General features: G+C 46.5%; 1 protein-coding gene across 1 annotated transcript in view; it reads left to right on the forward strand.

Annotated features, from left to right (window-relative positions):
- Nucleotides 1-4,367: 4,367 nt before the first annotated feature.
- The window catches only part of EGLN3 (egl-9 family hypoxia inducible factor 3), a 28,649-nt gene continuing 5,393 nt past the window's right edge, over nt 4,368-27,623 (forward strand). Inside the window, exons 1-3 of the mRNA XM_083836713.1 lie at nt 4,368-5,114; nt 24,967-25,086; nt 27,009-27,145. Of these exons, the coding sequence (XP_083692839.1) occupies nt 4,758-5,114; nt 24,967-25,086; nt 27,009-27,145 (614 nt within the window). The 5' untranslated portion in view covers nt 4,368-4,757. The remainder of the gene's footprint in view (nt 5,115-24,966; nt 25,087-27,008; nt 27,146-27,623) is intronic.

Below are 27,623 nucleotides of genomic sequence, written 5' to 3' on the forward strand. Positions count from 1 at the left end.
GTACTGTAAAGACAAAGCCATAATTCTTCAGCACCATAATACTTCAGGTAAGGCATGACAGTTAAAAAGCATATTTGTTGAGCCCCTCCAAATTTTCTAGTTGTAGGTAGGAACTTTCTAAATAAAAGGCAAGGAGATGGAATAAACTTGAGCAGTATCACTGCTCACCATTTTGAACACAATGTTTTTGTAGCCATTTGGATCAGAAAAGTGGGAAAAGAATCAGAATTCTGATTTTTTTTTTTTCAATTATAAGGACTTTTGCCATTTTCTGCTTCAGCAGCTTACAAAAAAAACCCAAACCAAACCAAACCAAAACCACAACAGAATGGACAAGATGATAAAGAGAGGAAATCCAACCAAGACAATTCTGATATCTTAGTGGTATTTCAGTAGGACAGTGACTGGTGAAAGCCAACTGCATTTTTCATTTGAGCTAAAGATATCCCTGAAATGAAGTTCGTCTGTACTGACAATTGCACAGTGGAGGCTTAAATCATAAAATTCAGATAATAAGCTATTGCTCATTCATGAGCTAACAGAACTGGAAAAAGGGAAGTCTGTTCCCTAAAACTGACCCACTGAAGAGTGTACTGTGGGGAAAGACTTGCTGTAGATATTTATTTGTCCTCGGCATCAGCCCAGAGGTCCTTATTTTATTTATTTAAAATAATAATTAAAAAAATATTTAATATCACACTCAATTCTAATTTTCTTTGGAAGCTGTGGCAGAACTAGAAGTGTGAAAACTCAACTGCAAACCAGCAAGGAAGATGGAGAGGGTGAGAATTGTTTTGAAAGCTTTATCTATGACTTTCTTCTTCATCATCACCTATGTTGATGTTAAGTGACCGTGTAATGTCTTTGAGAAAGAAAAGGCACAGTAAAGATTTCAAAGCTGATCATTTCAGTAAAAATCCCTTTAATGCTAAGAACTTTGCCTTCTGGTGTGGCAAACTCTACATTTCTGAGGGTTTTCTGACTTGAAATCCCAGACAATGCATCTTAACTCGGCTCCAGCTTCAGTCTTCTGGTTGGTGGAGCGGTATTACCCTGGATGGATCCTCTGTGTTATTACAATGCACCATTTTAGGCAGACTCACTTCTCTGTCGTTGGGATTCAATCCCAGAAAAACGTTGCTATCCTTGGTAGCGTGGGATATGGTCTCTGGAGAGAAATATCTATTTTAAAAATAAATCAGTTTTTAGACAATCAGAACATTATGTATGGTAGTTTATTATTTCCTTTCAAATCTAAGTAGTTGCCCTGAATGAAGTGCTTATCACTCAAAATCACAAAGGTGAGACAAACCTCTCTAAAGCAGGAAAATACATACATGGGTGTTGGCATAGTCAGATTCCTAAAAGAAGCCAGCAACTTAAGAACCACTGGATTTTTGGTTTACAGAAATATTGTATTAGCAAAGGTTACTGCTTTGATACAATTTCCCTGCTGCTAGCTGAGCTCCCTTAGTGCTAACAACATCAGGCACTTGTGGTATTTATAGTGCTGTTTTTCCCAAGATGAGGATTTGGAAGATCCTTACTGGTGCATCTGTTAACACGCGTTAACAGCCTCCCACAGACAGGCAGTCTTCAGGAGATGTAAAGCTGATCAAGCCAAAGCCTAGCCTGGACTTTATCCTGTGTAACTAACCCCAAATCCAGAACACAGGATCCACCTGGAGCCCGAACGCAGGCTGCAGGAGGATGGCCATGAAGTGCAGGTGCCAGCTGGGGCTGAGCTGTCAAACTGTCCATGCCTGCCCAAAACCGGCTGGTCCTGGTGGTCCCCCCAGGTCTCTGCCCCATCCTTCACACGGTTCTCATGGGGTCTGGCCCCAGACAACTCAACTCACGGACCTGGCAGAAAATTACCTTACATTTAAGTGTGCTGCTCAGGATTGCTTTTCCGCCACCTTAGCAAGCGGGACCGGCTGTGGATGAGCCCAAAGTGTGCCAGAGAAGTGCAGAAGGGGGTGTGGGGGAAAAGGCGCTGAGCAAGTTCCTGGATCAGCTCAAGCCATGACATGTGCCTTTGCCCTCACATTTGCTTTGAGGGTGACATAATATTAAGGGTGCTGACAAAGGAGCCCTGGCAAATCTTGGTGTTGTAGCTGAAGGAAAAACCGCACCAAAAGGAGCTGCTGTGCCCCTCTGCCAGGAGCTGCTGGCTGCAGAGTGGCTGCGGGTGCCAGTGCCTCAGCGGCCCCTGGATAAAACTAAGCCTCCAGCGAAGGAGGTGCTAAGGCTCTGGACTTTGCCCTGTTGAAGTGGCAGAGGCAGAAACACACGGTCCCTTCTGTCAGCCCCACGGTGGGGAGGTCAAAGCTTCCAGCAGAGGATTGGGAAGGGCAGATGGGGATAGCAACCTCCTGAGCTGGCACAGCAAGGCTGGCTAGTGCTGGGGTGTTGGTCCCATACAACCACAGCCTGCCTCTGCAGGAGGGGTGGGTACAGCCACCCCAAAACTATCAGAAAACCTCCCTTTGTAGGCAGGGGCTCAAATGTCTAACTAGACGGCGAGGCCTCAGCTGTTCAAATCATACTGTGAGGTATGAAAAACTTATTTTCATTTCTAACCAATACAAAAGATACTCTTCCCCTTTCCCACTTCTCTGGGGCCTTGGCAATTCAGCTTTTGGCACTGTAGTGGTCTGGCTTCTGGAGAAGAAAAATCCGAAAACAATACTCTCAATGTTTACAACTCTCTGCTCTAAAAAAATGTGCATCTGTAAACTGCTGTCAAAAAAATACATTACTGTGTAACGAGGTACCCAGACTTTACTGACACTTACCAATTGTTCCTGTCCCCTAAAACAAATCTCAGAAACACCCTGCTGAAATGATAACACCCTGTCACAGTCTCCCAAGCTCTCCCAGAACATACCGTAGGGGCAGGTGCAAGCAACAGATGCACACGACTCGGAAGAGTTTTGAAAAATGAGATCCTGGAAAAGAAAATAAGAAAATACAGAATTAATTTTAGAGAGGAAAATGCCAGTTTCTACAGCATAAGGGCAAACAGAACTTCACATGGCAGAGGAATAGCTCATATACAAGCCTAAGATGTAAAATGTTAATTAAGACGTGGTGATGCCTTCATGCCCGTGATACATGGCACTGTAAATAAAGCTTGTACATATCGCTGCCTATGGCGGGGGGGGGTGTGTGTGTGGAACTAGACGATCGTTGAGGTCCCTTCCAACCCAAGCCATTCTACGATTCTATGGTATGATACCCAAAGATGTGGGCGACGCTGCGGATTGCCTTACTTCACACCCGTTTTATGCCTTTATGAGGGAAGCCACAACTTCCTTTACGAGGAAGCCACGACATATCGATGCCTGTGGAATAAAAATATTTACAACTCTGTGAGCATCGATGTGCAAGCGGGGCTGTGTGCTCAGCCTTTAAGACTCATCTCTAGCTCTTCTAGGACGGCTTTTTCAGGTAGATGCCTAACCGCTTCAAACTCTCACAGGGATAAGAACAGAGCTGTAATGACAGACTTCAGCTACAGCCAAAAGATGTATCTCTGAGCCATTGCCTTGTCGAAGTGGTAGCATGGCATGTGACGGGCTTGCTGGTTGGCCTTTACCAATCCATACACGATTCTGGCACACCACTCTCCTCACAGGGTTGTGGGGAGCTGGGGGTCGGCCTCTTCTTGCAGACAACTAGCGACAGGACTAGAGGGAAAGTCCTCAAGTTGCGCCAGGGGAGGTTCAGGCTGGAAATGAGGAGACATTTCTTCTCAGAAAGAGCAGTCAGGCATTGGGACGGGTTGCGCAGGGAGGAGGTGGAGTCACCGTCCCTGGGGGTGTCCAAGGAGAGGTTGGACGTGGTGCTTAGGGACATGGTTTGGTGGGTGACACTGGTGGTAGCGGGATGGTTGGAGCAGATGATCTTGGAGAACTTTTCCAGCCTTAATGATTCTGCGATTCTATGTGTGTGGTCAAAGAACTTGAGGGGGAAAGCAGCCAAGAAGGAGACGTGAATTTTGTCACACCGGGGGTTTAACAGGCTACAAACGCATGAACACAGCCGCACAGCAGCGATGTTCCCACCACGGCCACATGTCACCCCGGCAGCCCCCCGCCACCTACAGCCCCCCGCCGCCCCCAGCCCCCGCCCCGCACCAGGGTCCCCGGGGCAATTCCTCAATGGCGATGGCCACGCCCGCCCAGCAGGTGGGCGGGGCCTACGTCTGCCAGGCCCCGCCCCCCGCGCGCACGTGTGGAAAGCCCCGCCGCTTGTTCCCCGCGGGCGGGCCCCGCCCCCTGGCAACCGATTGGCTGCCCAGGCGGCAGGGGGCGTGGCGCGGGCGTGGCGCGCCGCGCCGGGCGGGCTCCACCCACGTGCGGCGGCGGCGCCGCGGGAGCGGGCGGGCGGCGGGCGGGCGAGCACACATCCCGCACGTAGCAGGCGTATTAATCAGCGCGGGGCCATCTGCCGCCCCGCTCCTTAAAACGGGCGGGGGCCGCCGCCCGCCGCCGCTCCCGCACGGCTCTCCAGTAGAGCAGGCTGCTCGCACGGCGGCAGCTGCAGTAGCAGCAGCAGCAGCAGTAGCAGCAGCGCGGGGCTCCGTCGGCGCCGCTGTCCCCGCGGTGCCCGGCCGCGGAGCTGAGCGCAGCCCGGGCGGCCGCCGGGAAAGTTTTGTCCCGGCCTGACCCGGCCCCGAGCGGCGGCAGAGCCCCCGCTGAGCTCGGCCTGGCGCCGGCGGGCGTCGCCTCCCGAGGCGTCCCCGCCGCGCCATGCCGCTGGGGCACATCATGCGGCTGGACCTGGAGAGGATCGCCCTGGAGTACGTCGTGCCCTGCCTGCACGACATCGGCTTCTGCTACCTGGACAACTTCCTGGGGGAGGTGGTGGGGGACTGCGTGCTGGAGCGGGTAAAGCGGATGCACCGCGACGGGGAGCTGGCCGATGGGCAGCTGGCCGGCCCCAGCCGCGGCGTCGCCAAGCGGCACCTCCGCGGCGACCAAATCAAGTGGATCGGGGGCACGGAGGAGGGCTGCGAGGCCATCAACTTCCTCCTCACGCTCATAGACCGCCTGGTGATGTACTGCGGGAGCCGGCTCGGCAAGTACTACGTGAAGGAGCGCTCCAAGGTAAGGGGCTGCGGAGCCCCGCGGCCGCACAAACTTTCCGTGCCCGTCCCGAGCAAGCCCCGCCGCTCCGTGCCCGGGGACCGGGAAACGGATAGGAGCCCCCTCGCCTTCCCCTGCGGTTCATGTGTCGCTGCCGACCCCGGTCAGGCCGACCCCTGTGCCCCCATGTGCCGCCGGGCATCGCCATGGAGCGGGGCGGCTGCCGGCGGCACCCCGGGTGCTTCCCAGCTGCGGGCAGCCGGCACCGCCGGGGCTGGGAGCACCCTGGCAGAAAAAGCCTGGCCTTGACCATGGCTTTCCCTTGGAGGGCAGTTTGAGGTGGGCGGGAGAGCTCCCTACCCCTCTGTGTGCACGTACGCGGCTGGCATCGCCTCGCTTGGCTGCTGGCGCCCATGCGGTGGTGTTTTCCGAACTAGTTTCTGTGTTCTGCCTCCTGCCAGTGCCCTGCAGCTGAAGAGGCTGTCCTTGCAGCATCGGGGATGTGGCACAAAATAAGAGATGCTCTGTTTGAGCGCGGAAAACTTTGCTTTTGGAAGGGAAGAGTTATTTTTCTTGTAGGCTTTCTTGCTCAGGAGTGGAGAGGGCACAAGTATATTGCCATCATAGGTGTCTTTCCCAATAAAATGTCATTGCCCTTGCCATGTAGTTACTTTAGTTTGGGCTAACTTTATTTTTCATACCTCATCTTGCAGTGGCAAAATGGACTGGCTTGGAACCAACTTTGTTTCATTGTCCTGAATGCTGAAAATGTCCCCGTTTCTTTTTTCTTCTGACTTGAATTCTGTAATAGACAGCATGCTTCCAAAACATTCACATCTTTTTGAGATGTGTGAGAAATAGTAATGATGAAACTTTAGAAAAGCAAACCAACAAAGAAACATGACAAAAGTGACAAGTTAGGCATTTCTTTTTGTCCTAACTTGCACTGAACTACAGGGATATGTGACAGGTGCTGTGTTTGTGTTTTTTTTTAAATATATATATTATTTTTTTAACAAAAAATAATAAAAAAAATAGTATGCTTACCAATTGCTTGGGAACACCTTAAGACCTGTGCATGTGCATGCACCTCTCCGCCCCTGCACACCTGCATGCAGTGATGAGAATAAGGCTGGAGCATTGATCCACTGCTTAGCCCCACTGAAGTACTGATCAATTCAGTTAGAGCTTGAGTAGATTTACTTTTGAATGGAAGCAGACTGAAGTTGACTTAGTTGTGGAAGGAGCCTGTTTGGTGTAGGGAGGTATAAATAACCAGTCGTCTCTGGCATGCCTGTAAGAACATCCTAGTTTGTTCTTCTGTGTGCCTGAGCACTGCTGAAAGTGCAGTGCTGTTTTGTAAGGTGTTTGGGGGGAAAACTCAACTGTGTGCTTGAGGGCTGATGGCACTGGCTGGGGAGAAGGGTCTTTTGGGGAGTGAATTTGGATTGTAGAGATGACTTTAAAACTGAGTTGTGTTCTTGCGGTCATTTTTGTACCAATAGTAATAATGCAGGACAGAGCTTGTTTTATAAATAGGTATGAAGTTACTTGCTGTAAAGTGAGTTTTTTGGCCCTTGTTCTTTAGCAGGGAAGGTATCAGACACCAAACAAATGGTAATGCTGTACTACAGTCCAGGATTGAAAGGGACTCAATATAATTTGTAAAGCTGTGTGCAGAGGAATTTCCATCTGAAATTAATAGTAACCAATCCCTTTATTATAATAATAATAATAAATGCCATGGATATGGGAGTAGTAGCTGTCATCTGTAGCTGGCATGTGGGACACCTTCAGCAGGAAGATTTTTCCTGTGACTAACCAAATGACTACTGCAGTGCATGCAGGCTCCCACGTCACCTATGGACACTTCCCTTCTGCCATTAAACCAGCCTATGTTGCTTATCTTTTGAAGAGTTGTGAGTGCATGTGCAAAAAATAAAATAAAAATCAGTTTTAAATTCAATGTATTTTTCTTTTATTTTACCGATTAGACTAGAAGCTGAATTGGATGCCCAAAAAACTGCCACGTGTTTGGGAAAGGGAGTTGTTTCTGAGCCACTGGATCAGCACTGTGTAGATGGACATGTGCTATTATAATTTATTGGTTTGGGGTGTGTGGGTCTTAGACAGATGGGACTAAGCATCCAGAGTAGTATATTGAAAGTGTGAGCCTTTTTAAAACAAAAGTATGTCTTTAATTTTCAGCCTAAATACTGGAAGAGGGGGAGAGGTTTGCTTAGCAAATGAACTTCTGTGAACTTATTGTCTGCTTAGTGTAACGTGCTTCATGCTTTTTTTTTTGTAGCTACAAAAAAAACAAAAGGAGACAAGAAAGACTTCTGTACACTAAAGGAAGCTTTCCTTGCAGCTACGTATGAGAAATCAGTCAGTTAGGACTTTGCCATTTCCATATGACTTTCAACACCATTACAAGAAAGTTAAGATTGTGTCAAAGAGAATGGGTGGAAGATATGTTTTTACAACAGCGCCGGATACACTTAAGAGCTGTTGGTTGGTATTTGAGGGCTGATAATGAAATGTAACCTTTCATCTTTGCAGAGCAGTGATCCAAATTTATCTTTGGAACAAGCCATATTTAAAAATATTAGCTGACATGGTTAAAAGATAAAAATAACCAGACAACATCCTTCCAGAGTGCTACTCTGTTGCAGACCCAACATAGTGCCTGTTGGCTTCTGCATTCTCCTAGAGTTTCCCTTTTCTAGTAAAATAACACAAGGGTTGCCCACTTACAGAAGCTAAATGGATGAGGACCTCACCAAGGCATAGTTGACCAGGGTTCAGCCTTCTTGGTGCAAGAGGATTCACCTCCTCATACAGAGGGATGCTCTGACCTGAGGAGGAGGTCAGCCTGGTCCTGGGGACCTGTCTCCGTGCTGCAGGAGCTCTGGTGCTTAGTGGAGGGGCTGGGAAGCAAGGCTGCAGCTTGCTCTGCCAGGCCAGTCACCTGGAGTGCCCCCAGGGGCTGCCCATGAAGCACTCATGAGCTGGAGCTCCTCCTGTCCCAAAGTCCCTTCTCCCACAGTCCCTTCTCGGTGCTAGCTGGGCTCTGCAAGGGCTTTTGGGGTGGTGGAGATGGCCCTGATTGAGTCAAGCTTGGGCCCACTTGGGTGCTGCTCAGGTGCAGAGGTGGCACAGGGGCCTGCCACATCTTGTAAAACTTTCAGGGGAGGGCGGTTATAAAGTTTTGTAGGAGGTGAGATGTCTGCCCTGGAGAATAATCCCTGTATTATAAACATATAATTGAAAGCAGCAACATTTAAAAAAAAGGAGAGGTGGGAAAATATTCCAGAAAAGAAGCCGTGTGACAGCCTGGTCCCTGTCAGCGCTGGAAGTGCTGGTGCCTGCAATGAGGGGTGGAGGGGACTTCGAACCGGCGTGGCGGCGCTCAGCCTGGACTCTGCACTCTGGTCCTGACTGCGGCCTGTCCCGCCGCATGTCACTGGTACCCTCTCGGGTGCTGTCATGGCTTGAAATCCACATAAGGGCTGCCTCTGGGGACCTCGAGCTCACCTTGCGTGTGCTGGGTGCTGATGAGTCCTGCTGGCTAGAAATGGGATTGAGGCTCCTTGCCTTATTTTCCAGGAGCTGATCTTTTCTGAGGAAAGCCTGTGATGTTTTTAGCTCAGAATCCAACTGCTCCTGTTCAGTATCAAGTATATGGCCTGAAGTTTAAAAAATATGTTTCCAATATGTGATTCATTTGCTTAGAAGTCCCGGTGGGATGTGAACTCTTTTGAAATGCATGCTTCAAAATCTTCATGTGGGCCTTTCTGGGACACTTTTTCTGGGACACTTTTCACATCTTCCACTTGTAGTTGTGACGCTTTCCTGCTCACCAGCACACTGATGGGCTTGCTAAATGTCACAGGAGAAGCTGGCACTTTGTGGTGGTGGCACTTGGTGGCTTGCGAGTGACAGCTGAAAAATGGGGTGGCTCCTTTTGCCTGCCATGAGATGAGGTGTTCTTAGGCAGGTTTTAACACATGGCCTGCCTAGCAGGATTTTACCAAGATTTCTATTCCTGAGGATTTAAGAAACATGAAATGTCACAGGCTGGGCTTGAGTGGCTTTCACCACATCCCTCATAACTCAGGTAATGAGGTAAAATATTGTTGTATTTATGTATGAAAGAAGAAAGCTTCTATTCTCTATACTCTTCAGAATTCAAATTCTGTCCATTGCAATTAAAATAATGTGAAACACACTGCTTTTTCTGACTTGAGGTGTGGATGTAAGGAGCAGGATAGCAGAGCTGAACGGCAGTGCTGCTTATAGAAATATACTAGTTCACTGTACTTCACAAAGGATTTTTGGTACTTGCGTAGCAGCATGCCTTGCAATTAGTTTACAATGGGATGTCTGATGAATACCACCATCCAGAAGAAATATGCATAATTTTTCTTTCTTTTTTCTAATCAAATGCACATGTTCTGGCATAATGGGTAAGTTCAAATCTGTTCTTCTGGCCGGCTGCCGGCAGAGTCCAGAGCCACTGGAACTGTAAATACAACAGACAAGTCGTTTTATGATATCAGACTGAGGAATTCAGCATTGGCAGGGATCCTGGAGTGGTTGCTTTGGCCCTGTGTCAAAACTGATGTTTATATCTGTGTTTGTCAAGCAAGATTAGTTAGCCTGGTTAATTATACACAGGAATGTATAATTTTTACTTGACAGTCAGAGCAATAAATGAGTATAAACCTGGGTATATTAGCTCTTGTTTTTGTTCGTCATCAAATTATTCTCAATGACTTCTTAAAACTTTCAAAAGATGCTTTTTCTTTCTGGTAATAGTTATATAGAGAATCTTTCAGATTGCTTCTTTACTCAGCAGGGACAGGGTATTGGCAAAACGGGTCAATATTTTACAGTCAGTGATGCACATGCCCACAAGCAAGCTCAGGAGCATGGGTGGCCTCTGTGGGGTGGTATGTGAGCTCCTACTCAAGTGAAGTGGCTTAGAAGGATCTTAGGTTTGGTGCCTGTTTAAAAAAAAAAAAAATTGGGGAAAAATCTCACCATTGTCAGTGCATGTTGCACCAGAGGCTTTGCCAGCTGGGTGGCTGCCCTTGGTCCTCCTGTCCTCCTCTTGTGGAGGAGAGCACTGTAACCACCCAGCAGCTTTCCTCGAGGAGCACGCCTGTGTGCTTTGTAGTCGCAGTTGCAGAGGAGGGCAGAAGATGGCTAATCCTGTAAGAAAAGGAAGATAAGTGTGGGCTATACAGTGTAGAGTGCAAAGCAGTCTGTTTATCCTTAGTTTGTGCACGTTTATAGTGTCAGGGCAGGTTGCTTGACTTTTTTCCTGCTGTCTGTAGCTTTGCAGTCATGCAGTGCTTGATGGGTCTTAATTGGACTCCTGAGTTATGTAATGATGGCAAAGCAGTGAGGTTTTCCACAGTCTGTCCCATACCTGTAGGACATCTTCCTCAGCACCTTCCCATCCACTGCGATAACTGCACTGGTACCAGTCCGTCCCAGTGCCACTATGTCAGCTTGTAAAGCTGGAGACTTGCTGCGGGAGCTGTACTGGCATGCCTGCCAACATCCCTATTGCAAGCCCTAAGTAAATAGGTGCCTCTTGGTTTGTTTTTGTATGAGGGCTCATTGCATGTCGAGGTAAACCTTACCCTGTTCCTCCCCGCACAGCTGGGTAGCGCAGGTGGCATTAATGCCTCTCGGTACACGGCGTGTTTGTCCTTTGGACTCCCAGGGGTGTGTGCGGCATTGCAAGGCAAAGTGTCCTTGGGAGAGCTGCTGGGGAAAGCTGCAAGATTCAGAGTTCAGTGTCCCCCCTCTTTGCCTCATCAAGCAGGCTGAGCTTGCACTTTGGGAAGGAGGGGAGCAGGTCCCTGCTACTAGAATCTGTACACAGCCTTTTTCCAAGGTGGTTATTAATGAATAATTGAGTTCATTACAGCTCAGTGCTAATAACAGTACATGCTTAAATGAAGATGCATTGATGCTCGTAACACTGATGCAGGACAACATATGCACAATAAAAGTGAACTTGTTCCTTTCCATTAAGAACTCAAGCTGTCTGTGTTAACCCAGTGTCTTGATTACACAGTAAACACTTGGCTCTTTGACTTCCAGATTTACCTGGAAAAGAGCTTGAAGTAATACAGCCTTATCCCAAGCAATTCTTGACTTAATCCCTGGAAGTTTCTTCTCCTTCCCTTGTCTCCTCCACTGCACCATTTTGTCTTTCCAGACAGACTTTTTTCCTGCAGTGGTGGTGCTGGTGGTGGGGTTCAGCAACTCCCTCAGCGGTTCCTTTCCATGTGTGGAAGGGGTGGGACAGAGGAAGAAGATAAAATCACAATGACCCAAATATAAAGGCATTTTTAATCAGATGAAATCTCGATGTTTGCTGAGCAGACTGGACACACTTGGAAAAGATCAATGCTTTTACCAAACGTTTCAAGATGATTCTTATGAAGTCAAAGTACAATTTTTTTTTTGATACTCACTTTTTAAAAAGTTTTATATTTTCCTGCTTCTGTTTCAGCTGGATTGCCTTTTCCCATTGTGAAATAGGTCAATGGCAACTTGTCCTTTGGCATCAGCAGGCCACATAGTGCTCATCCATTTTGCACTGGGTGGCTTGTGAGAATTAGGAGGTCAGGAAGGGAAGCCAGTGAGTAAGTGTTGGTGGTTTTAGACTTAGGGAGAAGGAGGCTATCTATGTGCGTAACAACTTGAGGGAATTTGGAGCCTTGGGTTGGATTTATCATAACTGTAATCCTTCTGTCACAAAGCTGAAGATTGAAACAATGTCAGAAGGCTGCCAGCAACACGAGAGTCTCAGCTTCTGGAAAGGTTTTATTGGATTAGTAGAGGAGCTCTAGGGTAGAGGTGTTTCAAGAACTGCTCTTGGTATCTGTGCTGAGGTCAGCTGATGGCCCCCTTGGTGGGCTCGGGATGATAAATAACTGCTGTGTTAGCACAGAACATGGGGTGGCTTGACAAAAGGTTTTGATTTACACATGATGTTACACAGCAATTTGTTTTAGACCTTTCATTTCTCTGAAAAGAGATGACAGGGAGTTGGTCAGAGAAGCAGGAAGGTCTCTCTGGCTGTTCAGACAGTGAGGTGGAGGAAGAAAAATGATGGAGGCTCCTGCCAAGTAGACTGTCTCCTACTGCTTAACTATTCGCAGGCGTGCAGTTCCCTACTGCTCCTGCTGTGATCTGGACAGAGCTCTACGCCCCATTTCCCCTCCATCGCCCACTCACATATGCATCTCCTGCCTCTCTGACAGTAGAGTTTTTCTCTGCAGTTGTTTTTTCTCTTGTCATTGTGCTTTGGCAAGATAACATAGACAAAGAAACTTAGTGCCACCATGAAAAGCACTTAATGGAAAGTACTTTATTGAACAAGCTGCTTTTTGCTCTGATTTCGCACAAATGAAACAGTGCAAGAGATTTTACTGAACATAATAGTTCCGTGAAGGCTTAGTGAATGTTCATGCTGCTAGCCACCCAGTCTGAAATGAACAGTGTAAATCAGAGGAGTAGAGTATAGCACGCTATCTGCACAGACTGGAAACAGTTTGTCCAAAGCTTTGTAAGCTGGAAAGGGCAGGGTAACCACAACTTCTGGCAAACACCAGGGAATTGCAACCTACTTTGTAGCAAAAAGAACTCTTTTTATCATTATTTTGAGTCTAATATGTATCTAGTTAATATGAATCCTTTGGTCAGAGTTGTCTTTCTTTGCTTTCTTTTTGGATCTGACTGTCCAAACAAGAAACATTTACATTTTTCATGTCTAAGTCATACTAATAATTAATCTTTGCGTAGACCTTATTTCTTGCACTGTCATTTTTTTATACAATTTGATAAGACATGTTTTTAAAGCTTTGGCTCTGCTTCAGGAACTCACTTAAGTACTTTTTTTTGAAAGACTCTTTGAAATCAATGGGTCTGAAGTACATCCTTTGGCGCTTGGCTTGGACTGTACTAGAATGTTTAGAATACTTCAGGAAAAGTTGCAGTGATCTCTTGTGCTGCCCTAAGTTTTTGTCTGTGTTTTGTTTTAGATTTGCAATGTGGAACATCTTTTACTTATACGGTGTCTTGGAAGGGAGCAAAGAACCCTTTTTGATGAAAGGTCTAACACTAGCACTGTTCATGTTATAGATGTCGGTTACAATTTGTTTCTGACCTTTGCAATTAACTATCTCGTGGCAAACCTGCCTTATGCCAGTAAGAGAAGCAGTTATTGCAGTAATGCATACGGGGAAATGGTGCTGGGCTGCAAGGCAGTCAGGCAGTGGGTGCTGGCATGGGGCCTGCCGACTGCCATAGGCTTCAGGGAGGGAAAACATGCAGAACTAGGGGAATTTGGTAGGAGTGGGCTTTTTCTTTATTTTTTAAAGAAGTCTTAGTCCTCAACTTGACTATTCTGAGGTTAAGCCTTAGGATGTTGTGTTTGCTGCTGGACTATATAAAGTGTAACTGCACCTTTCCCTTCTGATTTCCCATTGGGAGTCTGGTAGAAGTGGTTTGGAGGCAGAAAAGGGAGGAGCTTCACTGTAAATGCTGTAGCACATCCTCCTGTTGAGGCATGTAAATTGTGGTATACAACTAGCTGTGCATCAACAGAATAGGGTCCCTCAAGATGTATTGATAATTCTGTTCTTTACAGTATTCACCAATGCTTCCGTTTCCCTAAATGAACGTGTACTCTGCCTTCCTCTGTCTGTGCAGCATGTGCATGGTGTCTCTGAGGCCGGCCAACAGGAAGGGTCACTGCCTGGTTAAGTATTTTACAGACTTCCTCTTCACAGAGGAGCAATGAGAGGATTTGCAAATGCCAGTTCTCATTGCCAAATTTATTGTAATTCAGCATATGATAGTGGTCAAAGGCTGAAGTGTCGGGGTTGTGTGTTTTGCTGTTATAATCCTAAATGCACAACTTGGCATCTAGCTGGTGATTTGAAGGCTCAGTGCCTACCTGGCAGTGATAATTTCTGGGTGAAATGAAAATGTTGACCTGTCTTTTTCTGTTATTTTTTTTTACACTTAACTAAGATGACTGCAACTGAAAGAAGTATATATTTTTTTCTTAGTTTCCACATGGTTTTTGCTGGGGCTCAGTTAAAAGCCTGTTTCACTGCTCACCATCTGTAGAAGGAATTGCTGCTAATGGTGAGCTATATTAGTGCAATGCCTTGGCTGTAGTTAGGAAAAGCACCCGTTGTGCTGATGGTGACCAGAGCTATAGGTAGACCCAGTGCCTACTGCACCCCCACACCTAATGATGCCGATGTACCCCTCCATCTCTGCCTCTGTATCTCCTTCCCCCTCTGCCCTTCCTATCACAGAGGAGCACTTGTACTCCACAGCTCCAGCAAAGCCAGCTGACCACCTCACCAGAGGGTTTCCTACCCACCCTGCCCATTCTGCCACCTCTTGCATCCATCCTGGCAAACAGGAGGGATGGGGAGGAGGGCTGCTTGCCCTGGCTGCCCAACCAGCCGCATCGTTGCAGAGCAGCCCCTGCGGTAGCTCTGAGTACGTACCACTCCCGTTGTGCTGGCTGCCAGAAAGGAAGAGGAAAAAGGAGGGAACAGAGCCAGAAAGACCTCTCCAGGCTTTCTGCATCCTCAGGAAACATCCTGAGCTCACACCAGACTGACCACCTCCCTCCTCAGCCATTGCTGTGCTTCCTGCGAAAACCACCTTTCTTGCTGAAGACCATCATTACTTTGGGACCCAGCCCCAATTTCTGTCTTGAGAAGCCTCTCAAGGGCCGTTGCAGTGGGAATTGCTGGGCAAGGCTGCAGAGGGACAGTAGGGAGCAGAGTGAATGGAGCAGGGGAGGCATACAGCGGCCCATGGCTGCTGTATCCCTGCACGGGGCCACTGCCCTGGCCAGCAGGTCACAGTGGGTGGCAGCCGCTGCCGTACAGCCGGCCTGTGGGGTTGGGCCCTTCTGTCAGGTGGTGGCAGCATAAATCCGTGGGAGAGCTCTGACCAGTGGAAAAAAGTGGGAATTTGTCAGCCTGAGCTCAAACCTGGGCTCTGACGATGCCTGGCAGCTGTGTTTAGGGCCAGGCTTCCTCGTCTAGGGGTCAAGGGCTTTTGGCAACAGCTTTAAGATGTGCAACTGTGAGGGTTTGCAAATGTAAAGATGGAGTGTGATTTGCTGTGTGCATCACCGTGTGTATTTGTTTTCTTTGCTCAGATTTGCTGTTTGTGTTGACACATGTTTTGCTGATACAAGTAGCAACTGTGTGGATGGGGAGGGCAGGCACTACAACACTTGAACTGTATTTACTAATGGTTTTTATTGCCTAACCTTAGAACAGGTATGTAGCTATATCATTACAAAATGGCCTTGAATTTAAACGGCTTCTTTCCCTTTCTGCAGGGAAAGTGCTGTGTCATTATGCACACGTTCATCCCCTTTAATTGCACCCACACTCGATAGATCGTGCTGTTGCGAGGTACAAGTGTAGTCATGGCCCCACAACTTTATGGGCAGGCAAAGCCTTAGAGGTAAAGACTACACACGTTGTTTAAGCACAACATAAATTATTTGTGATGGTAATTTATTATAGGTAACTTTAATGAATTTCACCCGTATTCATTTCCACAAAATCCTGTGCAGGGATAAGTGTACTGCTGGCTCGGCAATGTCCTCCAGGAAGGTGCCGGGGGTTGAGCAGGAGATGGGAGGAGGGCGAGTGAGACAGCTTCACTGCGAAGTTAATATAGGAGACAACAAGCTTCATCAATTAGTCTTAATTCAGTGATACTACCATGAAAACAGATGTTCGAGAGCCATTCATCTCTCTGTTTATGTACTGTGGGAATGTCTCAGCAGCTTCAGAAACCCAGACAACTTTGGGAGGACCCCTGAGGCACGTTTGGGGTACCTGTCTGGTGCAATGGTGCTGGTCTGGACCCTGCCTCCCTCCCTGGCAGCATGGAGGGATGTGTACTGCTGGGAAAAGGGCAAAGGAGAACATCTCTCTCCAGCGAGGTCCTCCTGAAAGTGGTGGTGGCTCACAGCCACCTCTGCCCGCTGGCAATTCTCTGGGGCGTGATGCTCGCAGAAAGCACTGTGGGTGCCACCTACCACATGTTGACAGATAGAGCCTTGTGGGCAGCGTTGTTCACTTGCCCTGGGCCTGCAGGTTTAAAAGTAAATGAATAGTGATGGAAAAAAAAGGACTTTGGCCAGCTCAGGCAGCCCTAATAGCATCAAGACTCCCACGTAGGCTTGCCTGTCTGGTGGCCATCTTTCGTGGCCTCAATGCACCTGGAAGAGCCTGAAAATACACAGAAGTCTTTAAAAGTTTCAGGAAAAAATGCGGTGTAATCTGCTGGGTGATTCCTAGCAGAACTGAAAAGGTCTTCAATGCTGACAACAGATGAAAGGAGAGAAAATTTAAGGAGCTATGAACTTCCTACCAACGAGGTGTTAATACCCTGCAGAGAACGTATTTGCTAGTTACCTTGCATTTATTCCCCACTGAGAGCCTGAACATCCAGGGACATCCTTCCAGATTTCCTTAATGAGCCCGCGGTGACGATTCCCCTTTCTGCATGGGTGGGGATTGTCCCCTGTCCCCGGGGGCCCGTTACACAGGATGCTTTCTCCATCTGCATCGGATGTGCGGGGTGCTTTCTCATTAGCGCTGGTAGTCCATGTTTGCCTCCCGAGGGAGAAAGGGGAGCAAAGTGGTTTTCTGGGTGACGAAAGACCTTCAAGCGCAGGCATAAATGATCCTCAAGTGCAATCACACAGGGTGTTTTTAAAGCACAGATATGGCACCGTGAGCGTATGGACGCGCTGCGGGGCCAGCGGGAACCAGAAAGGAGAAGTGCCTTCTCGGTGGTGTGTGCCGTGAGCATGGGTTTTTTCCTCTTCCCTCCGCAGCTTCTCCGTGAAGTGCACTCTGGAGTAAAGTTTGCGTTTGATTGCCGATAGCCTCACGCTCCGCACGTAGCACTGTCATTAAGCCATCATCTCGCTGGCCGGCAGCCAGGGCTCGGCAGCCGAGGGGCGGGCGGTCCTTCCAAACTGAAGCAGCCTTTATTGATACACCGGCGCACTGCGCATGTTTACGGCTGCTAATTGGAGGCCTAATCTGAATATCCTTGAGTGAACTAATTCACTGGCAATAGCCTTGTAAATTTCAGGTCCTACCGCGATGGCATGCCTGCTCTTCACAGCACGTTAATCTCTTTGGAAGCTGTATTGTCGCTGCGTGCCTTGTAGGGCGCAACGGCTGGCTAACGTTTCAGCCTAAAATGTAGTTTTAGGTCAGAGGATGATGTGAAATAAAAATCTTAACCTGATTTTCACCTTGCAGAATGTGAGACAGGAGTGCTGGGGAGCTGGAGAAAAGTGTTAATTGATATGCATGCATGAGTATGTAGATTAATTAAACATACAAGAAAGGAGGTTAATCCTTTTAATGATTAGAAGAAGCAAAGCTGCTCACTGCAAGTACAGTTGGGATCCTATGGCAATTTTGGATTTGTTTCCTTAAACCTCAGTATTTTTTCTCCTGGCCATGCCTAGAGGCTGAGGACAGAATCTAGGTGGTGGTCTGAAAGCAAGAGGTGTTATTTTACTTTCGTCTTTTTTTTTAAAGTTATCTGGACAGTATATGGAAGAAGGTGAATGCCTGCGACCCTTTCACCTAGGGAACTAAAAATCAGATTTCTCTCCTCTGGAGCCTGGAGAGCTTCTGTCTGTGTCAGGTCCTTTGCAGTTCCTGAATAGCCTGTCCAACTTTGAACTCCCCTTGTTGCTGGTTACCTCCTGGGATCTCAGAGAATCTCACTGCTGTCTCCAAAGCTTGGTTTGCAAATGCTCCCCTCTCTCTTGGCAGCTACAGACAGCCATGGCCAACACAAGGCATAGCTGCTCTGTGCCTTCCCACTTCACAGCAGCATTACACTGGCATCCAGCTTGAAATTGAAGGACATCCAAATTTGTCTCTGAGTGGATGTTCTGCTAAGAAAAGAAATAAAATAGGCACAAGCTGAAGCTGTCCTTCACATTAATAGGACTCTTCAGTTCATGAAGAACTGAATTTTGTTGTCAATCATTAGAAAACTTCCTAAGTCCCGCTACAGATTCATATAATGGTGAGTTCATTTCTAAAGCAGTGTCAGTCTATGACCTAGCTTCCTTACAGACGAACTCCATGAGATCTGAAAGGGACTCCTTGAGCTACCACTGGGTAGCATGCCAGTTGTCAACAGCTGTGTGGTATGGTGAAAATCCATAAACAGAGCTTTCATGGGTAATTCTTTGTTTCTGTTTGCTTCCACCCAGAAGAAATTCAGTAATCTTCCATCTTAGAGAAAACTGAATAATAAACAAGAATAACCTGAGTATCTCTGCATCTTTTTCTGAAGATGAGAGCAATACTCTCCCTCACAATTCCCAATCTCTGGCTGGTGCTCAAAAAATTCTCCAAAATACGTCACTGTGCACCTCGAAACAGTAATTGAGTTACAGTGGTGCATGTGAAAGACCGAAATGGAGTAAGAAGGGAGAGATGAACTTTTTGGTTCTTGGGAGATCTCAGTCTGATGATCAAGGTCACAGGCGTGTAGGGAGGAGCAAGTACCAGACTAACTGGCTAAAGTGCTAACCATAGCAACAGGATTTTTTTGTATAGTTGTAAGTTCTTGCACAGCATTAAGGTACTATTAAAGAAGTCCAACATATAGTGCTTCAGACTTCCATAGATTAGCTGCCTACCGGTACAGGGTCCTATCAGTCTTTCATATCTAGTTTGCCCAGCTTCAAATAGATTATTGCTACCAGCATCCCAGGTACCTTCATGTTGTAGGGCTGTTTCCACAAGCTAATGAAGAAAGTCTTCGGCAAACAGTGCTTGAAGGTGAATTTGTGGAGTTTGATCTGCTTTGTGCTTCATGAAAGAAGGTAGCTGCCCCAGGGTTTTTATTGTTATCTCTGGTGGCTTTTTTCCCCCGCTTTTTTAGATGTTTTCTGTACTGCCTGGACTTAGGCCTTAGTATGAAGATGAAAGTTGAAGTGAAAAGATGCAGATGGCTTTCCCTGCCAAATTCTAGCCCTTTCCCCAGTGTTTTTTAATTTCTGGAAACAGGCTCCTTCCTCACACCCTTCCCCCTCTCTTGCCTCCCCTGAGCAAGCAGCTGATCAGATAAAGCTAAGCTTAGCTTTGTAAATCCAACAGCTCATTTACTGAAGACTGAAAATCAAGTTACAGGTGAGGAAATGAGGTACTGTTTCTCATGCAATACTGCCACTGAAGCCCATTTCATGTTGCATGACTGAAGTGAGCAGAATTTCACCCTCCCACCCTCCTCTTGGAATTGGTGATTCCCTCTGCAAGAGGCACGAGGCTGTCTCTGACTCTGTTTTAACATAATTTTCTTCCCTCTGTTCCCTCCCATCTCTACAGACTATCAAATTAGACCAATTTTCCTAGTTCTTGTTTCAGTATAGCAGCTGGGTGTTTTAACTTTCATAAATTCAAGCAAACTAATATTTAATAATGTTCATGAATATTTTATACTTAACCATTATATGCTACACAGTAGAAAACACTTGGGCGCAATTGGGTGCAACAAGCAAGTACTTAAGAAACACCCCGTTGTGCCTGTGTGTCAGGCAAGCCTCAACTGAGAATCTTTCGTCTTTGATCTTGAAATGTCAGACTACTCATGTTCTTTTAATATAGAGCATGCTGTGTGCCTTTCGCTTTCTGGCTGTACGCTGTGTGAGTCTGCAAACTAAAACCGGCTCGAGTACAATATGCATTCAGACCTAAGTCAATCAAGTGAACTCCAGTAGCCCTCATTTCCTAAATTCTGGTCACGTGATTTTTGTTTGCTCTTGAGTTCAGGATTGAATACCACTTATTGGACTGAAATTTGGTAAACTTGGAAGTATGCAGCCAAATAAACGTATCTGAAAGCTGTGGTGGTTGTAGCACCATTAATTCTTACTAATATCTTGGTTTCCCAGACAGCCACAATAACTGATATTGTGAGTCAATGTTGCTTTGTGTCTATCGAGTGCCTTTCATCTAACAGAATTTACAAGTGATTCTGAATTTAACCGTTTGGTGTACAAGCTGTATGCAGATATCATCAATGCTAGGGATCAAAAATGGCAGCTATTCAGCAATGTCCAGGAAGAATCTGGTGCAGAAAATGGAAGAAGCGTATTTTAGAGTGCTTAGGTAATGGGCAGAGGTGGCTTGTGTTGCCCAGGTAGAGTTGCACAGGTCAGCTTTCTCTGGTTGCAAAGGACACAGTTGGGAGAGGAGAGGCCGGGATCGGTGTGGGATTACACCACCACCTGCACAGCCAGCCCTGTGAGCATGTCAGGGCTCTGGCTTAGTGCAGGCAGGCAAGGAGGCAGGCATACCCGCTGCCGTTGCGGTTTCCTGTTCAGCAGTGTCCGTTTGTTTCCTCTTGTGAGCATCTTCTAGCTGGGGTATTCTCTGAAGCATTTTGTTCCAAGTATCAGTCCACTCCAGCGCTGCCTGTTTTATGAAATGTAGCAGAATGATGCCTCACAGCATGGTCCTGGCTATCGGCTAAGAGAACTTGTTTTCGCCTTCCTAAAAGCATTGGAAGGCAGGGGGGGAAAAGTCTCTCTATGGAACTGTTGTTTTTTATCCATCTCCAAATTTCGTTGGTGTCTTGCTGTTTGACTTGCAGATTTCTCTGGCTGACTTGAGTGTAATACTTAAAACTGAATGATGAATAACTTATTTTTGCAAGCTTCTGTGCAGCATGGAGTTTAGTGATGATTTCTGGCTCCTTACTAAAGCTGGTAATTGCTGCTTGTTTAACCGGTGGTTGATTTGCACCCTCTTGGGAAAGCTAACATCTCTGATAATGACAATGCAGAAACTGCAGTGTTGATGATTTGCTTTTCATTTTCCAAGTTTTGTAGGCTTTAATTTCTGACTGTCAGCTAAACCACTAGAGCATTGGTCTTCAAACTATGGTGTGTGTGACTGCAAACATGGGCATCTGCATATCAGAGTTTTTAACTGTTCAGCTGTTGTGTAAGACACGCTCATCTGTTTTAACTCAAAATAAGGTGGATTGCTGGAACTTCCTCTGAGTGCTTACAGTGGGATGTTAAACCAACTAACAGCCATTGCAATGGATTGTATTGCCAAGTAAGAGAAGCTGGGCACACTTCTGCTCGCTGTCTGCCGTAGTTAGTTTAGGATTGGAGTTGGTTGATGAAAAGAGGTGCTCCCCAAAAAAGGAGTGTGCTTGTCCGGGCATGACGGTGAAAAAGTATAGGGAGAGGTTTTCATTGACACTCCCTCACCTGAGAGAGGCAGATGGTTTGATTAGCATGATCCAGCCTCCAGCTTTTGCAGCTAGCCCATGCGCTAAACTGGCAAATGCCGATGTTCACCAATTACCTAAATTAAGTCTGGGTCACGCATCTCATCTCCTGTTTCTTGTTTGCTTTGAATGAATCCAAAAGTACTGCTAACAGCTGGAGTCCCTGCTGAGGCCAGCTTGATCTGCTCTGGAGCTGCTCCAGACAGTGCTCTGATAAAGCTTGATATCGTTTCAACAGGCTCTAGGAGGACCAGAATGATTTCCCTTCATTGTTTAAGGTTTCGTTTTAAATATTCTCCATGCCAGGAAAAAGGATATTTCACTTCTGCTTTTCTCCCTTTGCTGCTGCTACTACTAAAAACTTTTTCCCTTCTTAAAGTTAAGCTAGAGTGTGGCCAGAGCTTTTGGATTCTGTGGGAATTGTTCTACCGGTTCATCCCCAGGGGCTCTGTATGTTGTGGTTGCAAAAGGTGCATGCAGTAAATAAATAAATAATGCATCAATGTCTCAGAGTCGAAGCACGAGTTCTACTAACAGAACTACGTGTAGGGGAGGCCAGGGAAAACTCTGGCCTTAAGCCCAGATTTCAGTGGTAAGCAGAGCACCTAAATCACTTTAACAATCTATCCTGAAGTCTATTATTTTTCAGCATCTTTTTGATTATGGAGTTTAAGAAATAATAGCAATATTGGGTAGTTTGGGGAGCAGTTCAGTAATCTTGCAGTAATGTTTGCTCTCCAAACAAAGGCTTCCTTAAGGTCTCTCTAACTTTGTGTTAACACCTTGTTTAATATGAATCAGTCAACAATGGGGTTTTATTTCCTCTGTGCATCACCCCTCTGGTGGGATCGGTGCAGCTCTGCGGAGCCAGACTGTGCGCTGGCGGCGTGGGCGCACGTCCTCACGGCAGCGGCCGTGCTGGCTGCGGGTGGAGGCCAGCATCCTGAAACCCCTGCCCCCTCTCCCTGCCCTCTCAGCTGCCTGGGTCTTGTTCCCTGGCGTGCAGGGACCAGGTTCAGCAAAGGGTTATTGTTTTAAATGTTTGATGTAATCCAGCTCGATAGGTGTGGGCCTGCGTGAGCTGCTTTGCTGGCAGCTGGGACGGGGGGTTGCACGGGGGGGATTGGCCCCCTCAGACCACTTCTTCATTGCAGGTACAGCTGACTTATGGCTTCCACCAGGCTTGTCCCTATAACAAACTTGTTTCCAGTGCTAGGCTGTAGACCGGCCCTTACAGCTGTTCTCAGGCTGACAGTGGAGTGTAAGCTCAGCTATGGAGCTGTTTATAGCGACAGAATGACGACAGAGCAGACAGGGCCTACGGCAAGGCACCTTGCCAACGGCAAGGCATGATGGAAGAGGGTTTATTACTGAGAATTAGATGCTTTTGCTGTTGTTCAACGTGATCTCCTGCCCCTGCAAGGCACCAGCACCAAAGCAGCTGTGGCCTGAGGTGCCTGGGTGAGGAGCGAGCTCTGTCTTACGGCTGCCTGCAGGTACCGCTCTGCTGGCAGCTGTGGGGAAGAAGCAAGGCCAATTCCTACATCACTTGAAATGCAGAGCCATATTTTTGTAGTGTAGGTGTGTATACATCCTAACTGGCCAGCTCCTTTTGCTCCTGCAGCAGAAGATCCATTGTGCTGGCTGACAGTGACTTCTGTCCAAGTCCCATCATGGCTTTAGCATGTGCTAGGAAGCAAAAAACAAAACCCTGGGGTTCTTAGACACAAACTTCAATTGTTCTTGGTAAATCCTATCTTCTTGGTAAATCTTAGTAAATCCTGCCACATCTTCAATGCTATTATTGCTTGGTGCTTGGTGGATTATTAGGGACAGGTCGTGCAAGTGGTGCACAATCATATCCTCTTCCTGTGGGAAAGGCACGTACAATACTTCTGTATCTAAAGTTAGGATGTTATGGTCTGGATGGCTGGAAAACAATGAGTAAAAGGTGTGGTTGGGGATGGAAGGTAGTGGTTAGTCAGTTATAGTGTATCCAGGGGCTGGTAACAAATGCAGCACCGCAGGGGTCTGTCATGGGACCAGTCCTGTTAACCTCCTTATCAATGACCTGAAGCAGATGGCAGAGAGCAATCTTATCAAATGTGAGATGACACCTAGCTGGGTGGACCAGTTAATGTACTTGAGGGCAGGGCTGCTACTCAAAGGGACCCAGATGTTCCAGAGGAACAGGCCAACAGGAACCTTATGAAATTCAACATGGACATATGCAAAGTCCTGCCCTTGAGAAGGAAGAGCACCTTGCAAGAGTGCAGGCTGGGGGCTTCCAGGCAGTTCTGCTCCCTGGGGACCTCGGGGGGCCTTGGTAGGCAGCAGGCTGAAAGGGAGCCCACAGTGTGCCCCTACACAGCAGCATCCAGGGCAATATTCCCAGGAGCCCAGCCAGTAGATCAAGGGGAGTGATCATCCTCCCCCTACTCAGCCCTGAGAGACCACATCTGAATGCTGTGTCCAGTTTTCTAACCAGACTTAGCCTGTCGTCTCCCATCACTCTTGCTGCTAATACTGGAGAAATGGAGATGTTGGAGGGGTGGGAACAAGACTTCTATTGCCACATTTTTAGTGGAGTAAACGCCATGGAAGGTGACTGGTGTCACTACCAAGTAGTCCCCGTAGTGAAGGAGCGATGCTGAGACAAAGATGTGGTATCCAACCTGCTGTTTGGCCTGCTCTTCCCTGCAGCCTGCTAAGGGTGCTAATGGTGTTAACTCAAGTTTAATATTTTTGCTGTAAAAACCCTTTTAAGACCTGTTGTCTAGAATTCAGTCATGTGGTTTGGAATAATTCGTATTAAGCTTATCTCACCATTCAAGGTGAAATTTAAACGGTGAATTAAGCGATTATATCAGCAGCTCTGGAGATGATCAAAGAGAAGTATTCTTCTGAAAGCTGTTTGGTTAGTTCTGTGGCTCAGTCCATGAAAGCAAACGTGCTGCCCTGTGCAAATAGCACAAGAGTTGCAGGTTTTTACAGACTTTGTTCTGTGGACTTTTACCCATGCCTCCTGGGGAACCTCACTTTGTGTTGGACCATGGGGATGTATATGACAGAAATTGGAAGATATTAATAAAGGATGGAGGTGTAAGACGTGATGTCCTGGGATCACTTTCTGTTTTCATTTTGACTGGCAAATCAGTTTTGCAATGACTGCTTGGTTTTAGAAACCCAAGCAAACTTCAGCTCAAACTGCTTCAAAGTCACGTAGCTTGTAAAGATCGAAAAGCTTGCACCATACATAACAGTATTTTAGTTTCATTCATTTTTTTTATACTGTGAAATACAAAGGATATTTATTTCCCGCTTGGAATTTCACACCGGCTGATCTACCCAGTGAGAGAAACTTGTGTGAGAATTCCTTCTGGTGGGGTCTGCTGCAGCTTTTGGATTGACCATCTGAAAAATGCTGAGCTAAATTGGTGGTGGGATGATCAGAAAAGGAAAAAAACAAATCTCTGAAAATTTATTTTCCACAATCTTTATCTTTCAGGCCATGGTTGCTTGCTATCCTGGAAATGGAACTGGGTATGTTCGTCATGTGGACAACCCAAATGGTGACGGGCGCTGCATCACCTGTATTTATTACCTGAATAAGAACTGGGACTCCAAGGTGAGTGAGCCACAGGGCTGAGGCAGACCATGAAAGGACGATTACTTCAGAAACAGAGCTTTGGAACTGTTGGCTGCTTCTGTGAACTGTGGTGAACTTGAACAGCTGGTCCATTCTTCATTGCTTTACATTTATTTTTGTGGTGTTTATAGCAACCCCTTGGAAGTAAGAATCTGAACTGTTTCCTTATCATTCTCTATCCCATCCCACACACATACTGTTTTGTTGTAATAGAATAACGCTTCTAAGCACTGGGCTGCTGGCACTTATACTTTGTTTAGAGAAGAGACTAACGAAGCACTAGAAAGAACCATAATCTACTAAGGAGTAAGTGGATTCTGGGAGCAGAATAAAATGACAGCCCAAATTTGTGACTGTAGCATTCTTCATGCTGTTCCTTCGAGCTGACCTACAGAGGATCTTCAGTCAGCTGCACTTGTGGTTTTCATCCTTATGATGTGATGGGAACAAGCACGTGGCTTGGTTTGTTCTCTGCATCTTTGACTCCACCAGTGGGTCTCCTGGCACAGCAGTGTGCTTGTTTCTGCTTGTATTATAAAACAGTGAAGTCAGACTGGAATTTACTGTACCTTGAAGTTAGGAACAAAGTAAGGGTTTGTAGAATCGCAAGATGTCCTTTTACATTTTTTGTTGCAATGCTGTGCAACCATTTACCATTATTAAAAAGAACCATTTATATGGTTCTTTCTGCAAATAGCCCTGTTTTTTTCTCTGACCTGTTTTGCCCAGTATAGGTGGCTTCTCTTTGAAGAAACATAAATATTATGAACTCCCAAAAGTGAGCTCAGATTTAGAGGACAGTGCCACTAAAAATGACGTGCTGGATGAAAACACATTCTTTTACAGGGAATGTGATTAGGAAACATCCCAATACAATGAAATGAAGAAAGGAGATGTGGAAGAAAATGCTAATATCTGATTTACTTTGTGCATTGCATGCTTACTGTAATAGTGAGGAAGCACCCAAGTGGACAATAAGAAACCTCTCTGAAACCCATGATGCAGGTGGAGAGTAGTGCACAGTTGTGACCTGAATACTGTGCAAATGCGTGCTGGAGGAGATGCGCTATAAGATGCTCTATAACCATGCTGGTATGTGAAAGCAGCTGTGTGGCTTTAAAGCCAACCTAACAGTTTCTTACTGAGGTTTGCATGCCGTGTGGAGGTACCAAGTAAGGTCAGTGCTGGGTTGACAGCATCTTCCCTGCACTTTGTGGTGCAGCGGAAAAGCCTCCAAAAAGTCCTCTAATAGCAGCAGGGCTCATCTGCATCTCTTACAATTTCTACAGTGAATGCAGATCTCTACACTTCTTCCATGAAACTGGCGGCAAATGGAAGGTGAGAAATGATGTGGTAGGGAAACCAGGCTATTTCATAAGCAGGGGAAAGAATGGCTGGAAGATTCAGGGAAAGTATTATTACACTGAATTCCAAATACAATAATAAAGACTTCATTCTTCCTAGGGTGTAAAAGTTAACTCATATATGATCGGATATGGGCTCTGAAATACCATGAGCATCTTCCACTTGCTGGGGTGAGAGTCTGATCTCACACTGGTGAAATGAAACATCCTTACCTCCCCTGTGGTATCCACTGCTTCTAGAGATGTGGCTGGGAACTCAGAAGTTTCCGGGCATTTGTGACAGGACCAATGTTTTCTTTATCTTGAATCATTTACTTTAGCCAGATGTTTATGCTGAAACATTACAAACTGTTTGGGAAAATCGAGGTGGCCAGGAGATATAGTGTACAGTTCCAGTGTTGTCATGTAGCTGTCTTGGTTATCATTAAATGTTTATTCAGTGTGTGTTGGGTGCTGAGGAGGGAAAAATAAGTCATTGTTCGCATGAATATGTGGGTGTTTATATGTGTAAAAAGTAACCTTTTCCTTCTCTTTCAGCTGCATGGTGGAATTCTTCGAATATTCCCAGAAGGGAAGTCCTATGTAGCAGATGTTGAGCCGATTTTTGACAGGTTGCTTTTTTTTTGGTCAGATCGAAGGAACCCACATGAAGTCCAGCCTTCTTATGCAACCAGGTAAGTAGTATATTTGAGGTTTGGCCAGGAAAAAGCAAAGCACTTTTTTGACCAATATCATGTTTTTTGTATCTAAAATTGTGGTATCATGTTTAAACACACACGTGCATAAAAAAGATTATTAGATTTTGTATCTTTTTCTGATGGAAATATCTCATCAGATGAGGAATAGCAGGCATGAATGATAAGGTTCCTTATGTGATGGGGGGGAAAAAAGCCCTCTGCCAGTGACAGGAGAAGTCTTGCAAGTCAGGCATAGCTATTTAGCTGGGAGATGCTGGGTTACACTTTTGCCCTTGTAACACTACAGGGATTCTTGGGGTTACCATCTGTCAGCAGGCTATGAAAAGCTGATGTGACGTAGGGCAGCCCCCAAGCTGCCTGAAGGCATCCCAGAACAGAAAAACATGCAGAGGTCTGTAAGCTACTTTTGCCCTCTGTTACCAGGGGCTGTGCACTCTTTTGTGCTTCCAAGCAG

The sequence above is a fragment of the Anser anser genome, assembly GCF_964211835.1.
Source record: "Anser anser genome assembly, chromosome: 5".
In the NCBI taxonomy this organism is placed as follows: Eukaryota; Metazoa; Chordata; class Aves; order Anseriformes; family Anatidae; genus Anser; species Anser anser.